Source organism: Caretta caretta, chromosome 7 (genome assembly GCF_965140235.1).
Source record: "Caretta caretta isolate rCarCar2 chromosome 7, rCarCar1.hap1, whole genome shotgun sequence".
NCBI classification, from domain to species: Eukaryota; Metazoa; Chordata; order Testudines; family Cheloniidae; genus Caretta; species Caretta caretta.
In genome coordinates this window covers 874,663-885,494 of record NC_134212.1, presented here as the reverse complement: position 1 = coordinate 885,494, position 10,832 = coordinate 874,663, and the positions used below count along the sequence as shown (strand labels likewise).

At 53.7% G+C, this 10,832-nt stretch overlaps 1 protein-coding gene across 1 annotated transcript; it reads right to left on the bottom strand.

The window, feature by feature from the left end:
• Window positions 1-175: 175 nt before the first annotated feature.
• ARPC4 (actin related protein 2/3 complex subunit 4) lies at window positions 176-10,606 on the bottom strand. The gene is given in 7 exon segments (XM_048856603.2): window positions 176-1,040; window positions 6,054-6,224; window positions 6,402-6,497; window positions 6,606-6,717; window positions 9,175-9,293; window positions 10,485-10,511; window positions 10,514-10,606. Coding segments are annotated over 7 exon segments (609 nt in total). The 5' UTR covers window positions 10,592-10,606; the 3' UTR covers window positions 176-1,034.
• Between the last annotated feature and the right edge of the window lie 226 nt (window positions 10,607-10,832).

Genomic DNA, 10,832 nt, shown 5'->3' with positions numbered 1-10,832 from the left:
GCCTCTCCTGTCACCCCACCCCACCCCACCCCAATGCCTGGCAGGTGCAGGCAGCAGGGCTTCAGCTGGTGCTAGCCCCCCACAGCACTGAACTGAGGGGCCCCCGTAGTGCCCCGGGCACCATGCCCTGCCCCTAGGAGCACACAAGAACCCCCCACCAGCAGGCCACCCTCAGTGAGGCAGGAAAAAGGCTTTAATGGGGAAGGTACCAGAGCACGAACAGCAAGTGCAATAGCAAAAGCAGCACCCATTACAGACTCCAACTCTGTCGGGGAGTCCAGCCTCCTCAGCTACAGGCAGAAAAATGGAAGGTGAAGGCTACAGGCCGGAGTACATGCTGCCTAGTCCTGTGTCACACAGATGGGGTTGAAGGAGAGCAGTGCTCCCTGCAGTTCTGCCCAGCTGCACCCCTACCCTTAGCGGGGAATCTCTCACCAAAGCAGCCCATAGAGCTGCAGCAGGGAGGCTGTGGAGATTGGGAATTGGAGGGTGCCAGGACTGGCCCCCGCGAACACTGCTGCCTTGCCCAGGACAGCTGCTCTCAGCCCGACTTGCTGGAAGCCGTAACGCTAGGATCAGGCTCAGAGTTGTGTCTCCAGAACGCCACGTGCATGAGGCTGCTTTGCAGCAGCTGGTAGAGCGGGCTGAGCGGGCTCTGTCCTCAGCTGGGACGCCAGCCAGCAGGTACCAGCCTCAGGGCAGAAGCTGCTCGTGCTGTCCGGTACTGGAGCAGACAGCTCCCTCCAGCCCCCAGAGCCTTGGACAATTACAGCAATGATTAGTCATTTAAAAAATCATACAGAGTTGACAGTCTCAAACAAGCACAGAGTTTGGTTCAAACTATTAACTCCCCCCCCCCCTTCCCCGGGGCTGGCGGAGAATCAATGTACATCCCACTGGGACAGCTCCCGAAGATCGGATTGCTTCTCATCTCTTCCAGACAGCAAGGCCCTGAGCATGGCCCTCCCTAGCAGGGCAGCTGTGCAGACGCAGGAGAGAATGAGAACCTGAGCTGTAGAGTCCAGCACCACGCTCTAAAACTGTAAGGAAGGAAAAAAGAAAGGTGGGCAGGTGCCCATTAGTCCCTGTGCACCCACCCATCTCCCCAGCCTGTGCACCCGCCCATCTCCCCAGTCACATACCCAGCCTGTGCACCCGCCCATCTCCCCAGTCACATACCCAGCCTGTGCAGGGCCCTGCGAGCTCCAGTGCTTTTGCACAGAATGTGCTGGAACCAAGCTGCCCTCGTCTCTACTAGAGAGGGGGCAGCCTATGGAAAGCACAGATCCCAGAACTGGACACTCCAGGCAGCTCACGGAGCATGGGCAGTTGGGACCTGTGCTCTGGAGATGGTCACTTCTTACTGCACAGCTCTTCGCCCGGGCAGGTTGAGCTGCCGACCAGCCAACCGCACACATTGTGCGCCCGCGCCTGCCCCAGCCCACTGAACTCACATCCCTGCAGGAGCCTGCCTGCTGCAGCCATCCAGTCACTTGGTACCACACTGCTCCCTCATGTAACAGGGTACCAGGGATGCCCACATCACCCAGCAGCAGGCCCTCATCCCCCATGATGAGTCCCACCTCTGGGAGACTTCACATCACCCCAGGCAGGCCCTCCCCAAGCTGCACCCTCCAGGGATCATAGGAGCATAGCATGGCCATATTGGGTCAGACCAATGGTCCATCTAGCCCCATCAACAATGGCCAGTGCCAGATGCTTCAGAGGGAGTGATTCATCATGTCAACCAGTCTCAGCTTCTGGCAGGCAGAGGCTTAGGGACACCCAGTGCACAGGGTTGCATCCCTGACCATCTTGGCAAATAGCCATTGATGGACCTGTCCTCCAGGAACTGATCGAGTTAGCTTTTGAACCCAGTTATACTTTTGGCCTTCACATCCCCTGGCAATGAGTTCCACAGGGTGACTGTTGTGTGAAGTACTTCCTTATGTTTGTTTGACCAGCTACCCATTAATTTCATTGGGTGACCCCTGGTTCCTTTGTTATGAGAAGGAGTAAACAGCACTCATTTACTTTCTCCACAGCAGTCGTGATTTTATAGGCCTCAACCCTGTCCTCCTCCTCAGTAGTTTCTCTCCAAATTTGACCTGGCCCAGTCTTTTTAAATCTCCTGCCAAAGCTGTTCCAAACCCATCACCAGTTTGGTTGCCCTTCTCTGTACTTCTTCCAATTTAAAAAAAAATTTTTTTTGGAGATAGGGCAACCACATCTACATGCAGTATTCAAGGGTCTGGGTGTACCACAGATTTATATAGTGGTGTTAGGATATTTTCTGTATTACCTATCCCTTTCCTAATTGTTCCTAACTATTGTTAGCTTTTCTAACTGCTGCAGCCGATGGAGTCATTGTGGATAGTTCTGACATCTGTTCAATGATCTCTTTCTTGAGGTGTCTAAATTAGCTGCGACCACATCATTTTATATGTAGAGGTGGGATGATGTTTTCCAATGTGCATTACTTTGCATTTATCAACAGTGAATTTCACCTGCCATTTTGTTGCCTAGTCACCTAGTTTTATGAGATCCCTTTTTAACTCTTTGCAGCTAACTTTCAACTTAACTATCTTTAGTTTTACATCTGCAAACTTTGCCACCTCACTGTTTATCCCTTTTTGCAGATCATTTATGAATATGTTAAACAGTATTGGTCCCAGTATAGATCTTAGGGGGACCAAGCTATTTCTCTCCACTGAAAACTGACCTTTTATTCCTACCTTTGTTTCCTATCTTTTAACCAGTTACCAATCCATCAGAGAACCTTCCCTCTTATCCCATGACTGCTTACTTTGCTTAAGAGCCTTTGGTGAGGGACCTTATCAAAGGCTTTCTGAAAGTCCAAGTGCATTATATCCACTGGGTCCTCCTTGTCCACATTTGTTGACCCCTCACAAAATAATTCTAATAGACTGGTGAGGCATGATTTCCCTTTACAAAACCTGCGTTGACTCTTCCCCACCATCTCATTTATCTATGTTTCATAATTCTGTTCTTTACTATGGAGTCAACCAATTTGCTCAATACTGAAGTTAGGCTCACTGGCCTGTAATTGCCAGGATTGCCTCTAGAGGCTTTGAAAAAAACCAACCAGCATCACATTAGCCATCCTCCCGTCATCCAGAGCAGTGGTCTCCGAAGTGGGGTGCGTGGCAGGAGGAGCGCCGCTGTCACGGTGGGGGCAGTGCTCCCGGACCTTTGATTCTCTGACAGCACACCAGTGCCAGCTTTTTTTTTTTTTGGGTTTCCTAGAACTGGCCCTGAGGGTGCGCGATCCAAAAAGTTTGGAGACCACTGACCTAGAGAGGCTGATTTAAGTGATGGTTATATACTGCAGTTTTGTATTTTAGTTCCTTTAGAACTCTTGGGTAAATACCATCTGATCCTGGTGATTTATCACTGTTTAATTTAGCAATTTGTTCCAAAGCCTCCTTTATTGACACCTCAATTTGGGATAGTTCCTCAGATCTGTCACCTAAATATAATGGCTCAGGTTTGGGAATCTCCCTCTCATCCTCTACATGAATTCTTTGCATCACTTTTTCACTACAGTTTCTCTCCAGTGGATTTATTTTCCCTGTCTGCTGTTTTAGAACCTTGATTGCCCAGTGGCTTCCTGCTTCTGATGTACTTAAACACTTTTTGCTTAATGACAGGTTACAGACCAACACGGCTGCTATTCTGTATCCGCAAAAAGAAAAGGAGTACTTGTGGCACCTTAGAGACTAACCAATTTGTTCGTCTATAAGGTGCAACAAGTACTCCTTTTCTTTTTACTGTTAGCTTATGGGTCTCTTGCAAGTTGCTCTTCATATTCTTTGACCTGCCTAATTCTACTGTTACACATGACTTGCTAGAGTTTATGCTCCTTTCTGTTTTCCTCAGTAAGATTGGACTTCCAGTTTCTGAAAGATATTTGTCTCTAACCACCTCTTTTACTGTTTAGCCAGGGTGACCTTTTTTGGTCCTCTAACAGTTCTTTTATCTGGGATATACATTTAGTTTCTGCCTCTATTATGATTTCCACTGAATGAATCCGATGAAGTGAGCTCTAGCTCACGAAAGCTTATGCTCAAATAAATTGGTTAGTCTCTAAGGTGCCAAAAGTACTCCTTTTCTTTTTGCGAATACAGACTAACACGGCTGCTACTCTGAGTCCTGCCTCTATTATGGTGTCTTAAAAAAGTTTCTATGCAGCTTGCAGGAATTTTCATGCTTGTGACTGTTCTTTTCAATTTCTGTTTAACTTCCTCGTTTTTGTATGGTTCCTCTTTTTTAAGTTAAATGCTACCGTGGTGATTTTCTCTGGTATTTCCCCTTCTACAAGGATGTTATATTTAATTACATTATGGTCGCTATTACCAAGCAGTTCAGCTACACTCACCTCTTGGACCAGATCCTGTGCGCCACCTAGTACTAAATCAAGAACTGCCTCTCCCCTTGTGGATTCCACGACTAGCTGCTCCAAGAAACAGTCATTTACCATGTCAAAAAATTTTCATCTCTTTATCCTATCCTGAGGTGATCTGTACAGTCAACATGGGGCTAGCTGAAGAAACCCATTATTACTGGGCTTTCTGATTTTGTATTAGCCAGGATGGGCAGGGATGGTATCCCTAGCCTCTGTTTGCCAGAAGCTGGGAATGGGCAACAGGAGATGGATCACTCAATAATTGCCCTGTTCTGTTCATTACCTCTGGGACACCTGGCACTGGCCACTGTTGGAAGACAGGATACTGGGCTAGATGGACCTTTGGTCTGACCCAGTCTGGCCGTTCTTATGTAGCCTCTCTAATTTCCCTGAGCATTTCCAGTCACCAGCACCATCCTGGTCAGGTGGCTGGCAGTATATTCCTACTGCTCTAATCTTATTATTCAAGTATGGAATTTCCATTAGTTACTATATTTGACTCTCTTTCTTTCAGAGATAGTGCCACGCCTCCCCCTCAGTGTGATGTGCTCCATCACTCCTACATATTTTGTACCCTAGCCCCTCCCCATGCCACGCTCCAGGCAGAGACCACATACATGGGACTGCCTGTGTTCTAACTAGACCTTTTTAAGGGGCAGAGTCAGGAGACCCAAACAGGCTTTCATGTGACCCTTCGCAAGGCCCTCTAAAGGGAACATTGTTCCCATGAAGAAAAGGAGGACTTGTGGCACCTTAGAGACTAACCAATTTATTTGAGCATGAGCTTTCGTGAGCTACAGCTCACTTCATCGGATGCATACTGTGGAAACTGCAGAAGACATTATATACACAGAGACCATGAAACAATACCTCCTCCCACCCCACTCTCCTGCCGGTAATAGCTTATCTAAAGTGATCATCAAGTTGGGCCATTTCCAGCACAATTCCAGGTCTTCCCCCCCCCAAACTCACTCTCCTGCTGGTAGTAGCCCATCCAAAGTGACCACTCTCTTTAAAATGTGTATGATAATCAAGGTGGATTAGCTTTGGATAAGCTATTACCAGCGGGAGAGTGAGTTTGTGTGTGTGTGTGTGGGGGGGGGGAGAGGGTGAGAAAACCTGGATTTGTGCTGGAAATGGCCCAACTTGATGATCACTTTAGATAAGCTATTACCGGCAGGAGAGTGGGGTGGAAGGAGGTATTGTTTCATGGTCTCTGTGCATATAATGTCTTCTGCAGTTTCCACAGTATGCATCCGATGAAGTGAGCTGTAGCTCACGAAAGCTCATGCTCAAATAAATTGGTTAGTCTCTAAGGTGCCACAAGTACTCCTTTTCTTTTTGCGAATACAGACTAACACGGCTGTTACTCTGAAAATTGTTCCCATGCTGGTTCTGGCAATCCAAACTCACCCTCCCCACACTCAGCCAGCATGGAAACAGACAGTGGGGATGTGCCAGGCCTCGCTTTAAGGCCAGGTTCCCACATCTCTCAGGAAAGGCTGTAGTCCCCCTTTGTCTAGCTGTTACCCCCAAAGCTCTCCCTGGTCAATAAGAGGCTACCCACGAGCCCCTTCCTGCAATGGGGAGGGGAAGGAAGCTGCTGTTCCCCTGCTTAGGAGCTCACGTTCTTGAGGAACTCCTCAGCAACGATGCGAGCCCTGGCGTTGACGGACAGCTTCATCTCACTGATCTCCTTATCAATCTCTTCCATGAAGTGGATCACAAAATCCACTAGCTTGTGCTTGTACATCTGCTCCGTGTGGAAGTTTGTGATCAGGAAGCTGATGTCATAGCCCTAGTAGGGGAGAGGAAAGGAGCAACACCTCATCAGTGATCAGCACCAGAGCCCCTTTGCCCTGCCTGGCAGCTCAGCACCATGGCAAAGACGCTCACAACAGTGAGCTGCCAAAGCGGGCGAGTAGAAGCGTCCCTCTCTTACACCACAGGATATGCCCTCCCCCAGTCATCTCACCTCCACGGGTTTCCGGCGCAGGATGAAGAAGTTCTCAGCCCTCATCATCATGAAGCGCATGAATTTGTGGCACAGGATCTTCTCAATCTCATCTGCCTGAAGAGGGGAAGGGGAAGTCAGGCTTCCTCAAGCTGAGTGCAAGCCACCAACCCTTTTCCTCAGCTCCAGCTCCGTTCTCTCCCCCTCCCCCCCCAGCAGGCTCACCTGTTTCACTGCAATGCTGACTCTCACGGAGTTGATGGACCCCTCGATCAGAACCTTCTCTTTCTCATTCCTGCTGATGATCACTGGCTGTAACAGCAGCTCTTTGCTACTCCTGCAAACCCAGAAAAGACATCAGCATGCATAAAGAAGGGAACACCTGTGAGCCCAAGGCACGTGCATGCCACAAGGGGCAGTCACCTACCAGGGAGTGGCTCGCTTACCTGGCCACTTGCAGCTGGGGAAAAGCGTAGGAACCTCATTGTAATACAGAAGCTTCCACTTTTGTACATAGCACTGATGCCAGATGTACAGCCCTCAGGACTGAAGAGGTCCAGCCTGAGCAGCACTACCCCTGTCAACATGCCTCATCTCTGTCCCACAGGAGCCACCCGCAAGCCTCCTTGGTCCATCCAGTCCTCAGCTTCCCTGATGGGACTGACCAGATGGTTAATTAGTGCCAGTTGTGCCAGCTGTGAGTTGTGTGTGTGGCACCATGCACTAGACAGACTCACACCAGACACGGGCCAATTAGCAGCCAACACCCTTTGCTGTAGCCAGTGGCTTGGCAGAGGGGGAGGAGGGAAAGACGCCTTGCCTGCAAAGGGCTGTGTAAGGTCTTCACTACATGGGAATGTTTTCTTGATATAAACAATGCTTTAAATTCACACCTCTCTGGTTATCCTGGGGCAGCCTTCACATGGGCATCCAACCCCCACTATCACAGGGACTCTCTTCACTTTACATCTTTCTCCTGGTTAGGAGCTAAAGGTAAACCGAAGAAACCCCTGAGAGCAGAGTAACACACAGGGTTCCCCTGAGATCACAAGGCCTCCAGAGCCAGGAACCATCTTGCAGGAACAAAGCCTACTTCTCCCCCAAAGCTCCAAGACAGTAGCTGAAGGGAGCAATGCAAAGTGGTGCTTGCAGGGTTCCGGTCCCACGGGACAGCTGCAATACAAGCTTTCCCCACACAGCCGGTGCTTTGAACCCCCAAGGGATAGGAATATCTCCTAAGGATGGCAGGGGACTCTGGTTCCCATTCTCCAGAGCAGACTGGGCAGTACAGCCAGTCCCGTGCGGTGATGGAGACGCTCCTGGGACTAACTTCAGCCTCTCACTGAAACATTCCAAACAACAAACATCTCGGCAACCTCAACCATGCCCTTTGACTGCATGATGACAATGCAATTTCCAAGCACTTTGCCATGGAAGAGCCATATATTATTAATTAAAGCCAGGAAGGGACTTGTCTGCTGAACACACATTGCTTTCCTCAAGTACGCAGAAATGCATATTTCATGACAAAAAATTAGATCACAACAAAACAACCTTAACTCTGACCCATCGATTGTTAGTTTAATCAAATTCTGTTACCTTGATTTAAGTAGCAACACATTTACTTTTAAGGGACATTGTTAAACGGAAAGTCTGAGCAGTAAACATATTTAACAAAATTACCTTCTCAATTGACAGTAGGATCTCAATACTGGTTCGTGAGAACAACATTCTAGGCAGAGCTGGTATTGATGCCTATACTTAAGGCTGCCAAACACTTCCTATAAGACACTAATTTAAACTGCATATAAACTGGGTCAAACCGTAACCACTTTCCCATGCTGGGCATCTTATTCAGGCTGAATACAAGTCTCAGCAAAAATGGTTCAACCGTCTGACCAAGCGTAGAGGAAAATATTTTGTCCATGTTAAAACAATTCTTAAATTCACTGAGACGCTCTAGTGCTTTGCAGCCGGGACTAGAAATTTGGCGGGGTGAGGTGTCAGTGAGGAGCCCATTTTGCTGTTCCTGTGAAAACCTGCTCAAATGTGTTCTAGCCTTTGAAAAACTCCGTTCACCCATGCTCCATGGAGACCTCAGAGTTCACCAGCTAAATTCTGCAAAGAGTTTATCTGCACTGACCATGCTCCAACCCAGGGTGAGCAGGACTTTCCTGGCCATTGCTGCCTGGTGCACCAGAACATGCAGGGAAGGGGTAACAGTGGGGCAAAGTCAGGGCAAGTCTGGGAGCAGGGGTTGGGAGAGTCTGTTTTCCTATGCTGTTGGTGTTCCTCTGGCTGATGCCCAGGCAGCGTGGAGAAGAAAACACACTGACTCTGATACAGAAAGGACAAGGGCTGAACCTGGGGGCAGGATAGCTTGTGGGGGGAGAGACAGACTGGGACTGAGAGCTGGCTAGAAGGCATTGCAGATCAGTCGAAGATGGAGGGGGAACTGGGACTGGCTGGGCAAGAAGCCTGAGAACGAACTGAAGAGAAGGGAAGCCAACTGGGACAAGAACCTGGGGAAAGTGTGTGTGGGGGGTGGGGGTAGGGGTAGGGGAAGAGATTACTAAGAAGCTGCTCGCTGCTCCATAACCCATGATGCTTCTGGCAGCCTTAGCCCCCCAGCCCCCGGGGTGACAGGCAGCAGCCTGAGCAAGCAGCCAACCCCCGTATATTTCCCCTGCTGGAACAGGGGCTCCAAGCCCTCTGAGGCCTTCAGGGCACGCTGGGCTTCAGCAGACTTCAGGGTGCCCCCCGCCCATCTCGGGGTCCCAACCCCCCGCCGTACCTGACTTCCACCTCCGGCTTGTTGTGTCGCTCCACCACCTGGGAGGAGAAGTTCTCCAGGCACAGGGCAGCCTGCAGCGTGGCGCGCACTGCGTTCAGGTAGGGGCGCAGGGTGGCGGTCTAGGGAGAGCGGGGAAGTCAGAACCAGGACAAGAGCCACCAGCGCCCCTCCCAGGCCCGGCCTCCCCACTCCCGACCCGGCCGCGCCCCCAGGCCCCTCCACGCCTCCCCAGCCCCCGACCCCGCATTCCCGACCACCCTCCCGGCCCTCTCCAGCCCCCCACCAGGTCCGGCCCTGCCCGGCCCTCCCCCCACCTCCCCGGCCTCCGCCCCCGCCTCCCAACCCCCAGCCTCCGCCCCCACCTCCCCACTCCCGACCACCCTCCCGGCCCTCTCCAGCCCCCCACCAGGTCCGGCCCTGCCCGGCCCTCCCCCCCACCTCCCCTGCCTCCGCCCCCGCCTCCCCACATTCCCGATCCCCCTCCCGGCCCTCCCCAGCCCCCACCAGGTCCAGCCCAGCCCGGCCCTCCCCCCCACCTCCCCGGCCTCCGCCCCCGCCTCCCGACCCCCAGCCTCCGCCTCCCCACTCCCGACCACCCTCCCGGCCCTCTCCAGCCCCCCACCAGGTCCGGCCCTGCCCGGCCCTCCCCCCACCTCCCCGGCCTCCGCCCCCGCCTCCCCACTCCCGACCACCCTCCCGGCCCTCTCCAGCCCCCCACCAGGTCCGGCCCTGCCCGGCCCTCCCCCCCACCTCCCCTGCCTCCGCCCCCGCCTCCCCACATTCCCGATCCCCCTCCCGGCCCTCCCCAGCCCCCACCAGGTCCAGCCCAGCCCGGCCCTCCCCCCCACCTCCCCGGCCTCCGCCCCCGCCTCCCCACTCCCGACCCCCAGCCTCCGCCCCCGCCTCCCCACTCCCGACCACCCTCCCGGCCCTCTCCAGCCCCCCACCAGGTCCGGCCCTGCCCGGCCCTCCCCCCCACCTGCCCGGCCTCCGCCCCCGCCTCCCCACTCCCGACCCCCTCCCCGGCCCCACATTCCCGATCCCCCTCCCGGCCCTCTCCAGCCCCCCACCAGGTCCAGCCCAGCCCGGCCCTCCCCCCCACCTCCCCGGCCTCCGCCCCCGCCTCCCCACCCCCAGCCTCCGCCTCCCCACTCCCGACCCCCTCCCCGGCCCGGCCGCGCCCCCAGGCCCCCCCGCGCCTCCCCCCGCCAGGTCGGGCCCAGGCCGGCCCTCCCCCCACCTCGCCGGCCCTCGCCTCCCGGTCCCCAGCCCCCACGGGGCCTCGCCGATCCCTTCTCCCCCGCCCCTACCATAGCGGCGGCTTCGGTCCGGTCCGGTCCGTCCAGCTCCCAGGAAGCGGAAGTGGCGGGTGCAGCCGCGGCGGCTTCTCTCTTCCGGGATGGGCGGCCCGTTCCATTACCGCCTGCGGGGGTCTCTCATCCGAGCCTCCCTCCTGGCCAGGAATGGAACCCGCCTCTCACCCTCCCACACCGGCTGCCCGCGCGGGGGGAGCAGGGGCAACACTCGGCCGCTGCGGGCCCACCGGGAGTGCTGGGGCTCCTCACTCCCCCCCATCCCGCACTTGGTACATTCCGGCCGCTGCTTCCATATTAGGGAACGGAGAGTGAGCTTGTTCAGCCAGCGGGGCGGGGCCTCTG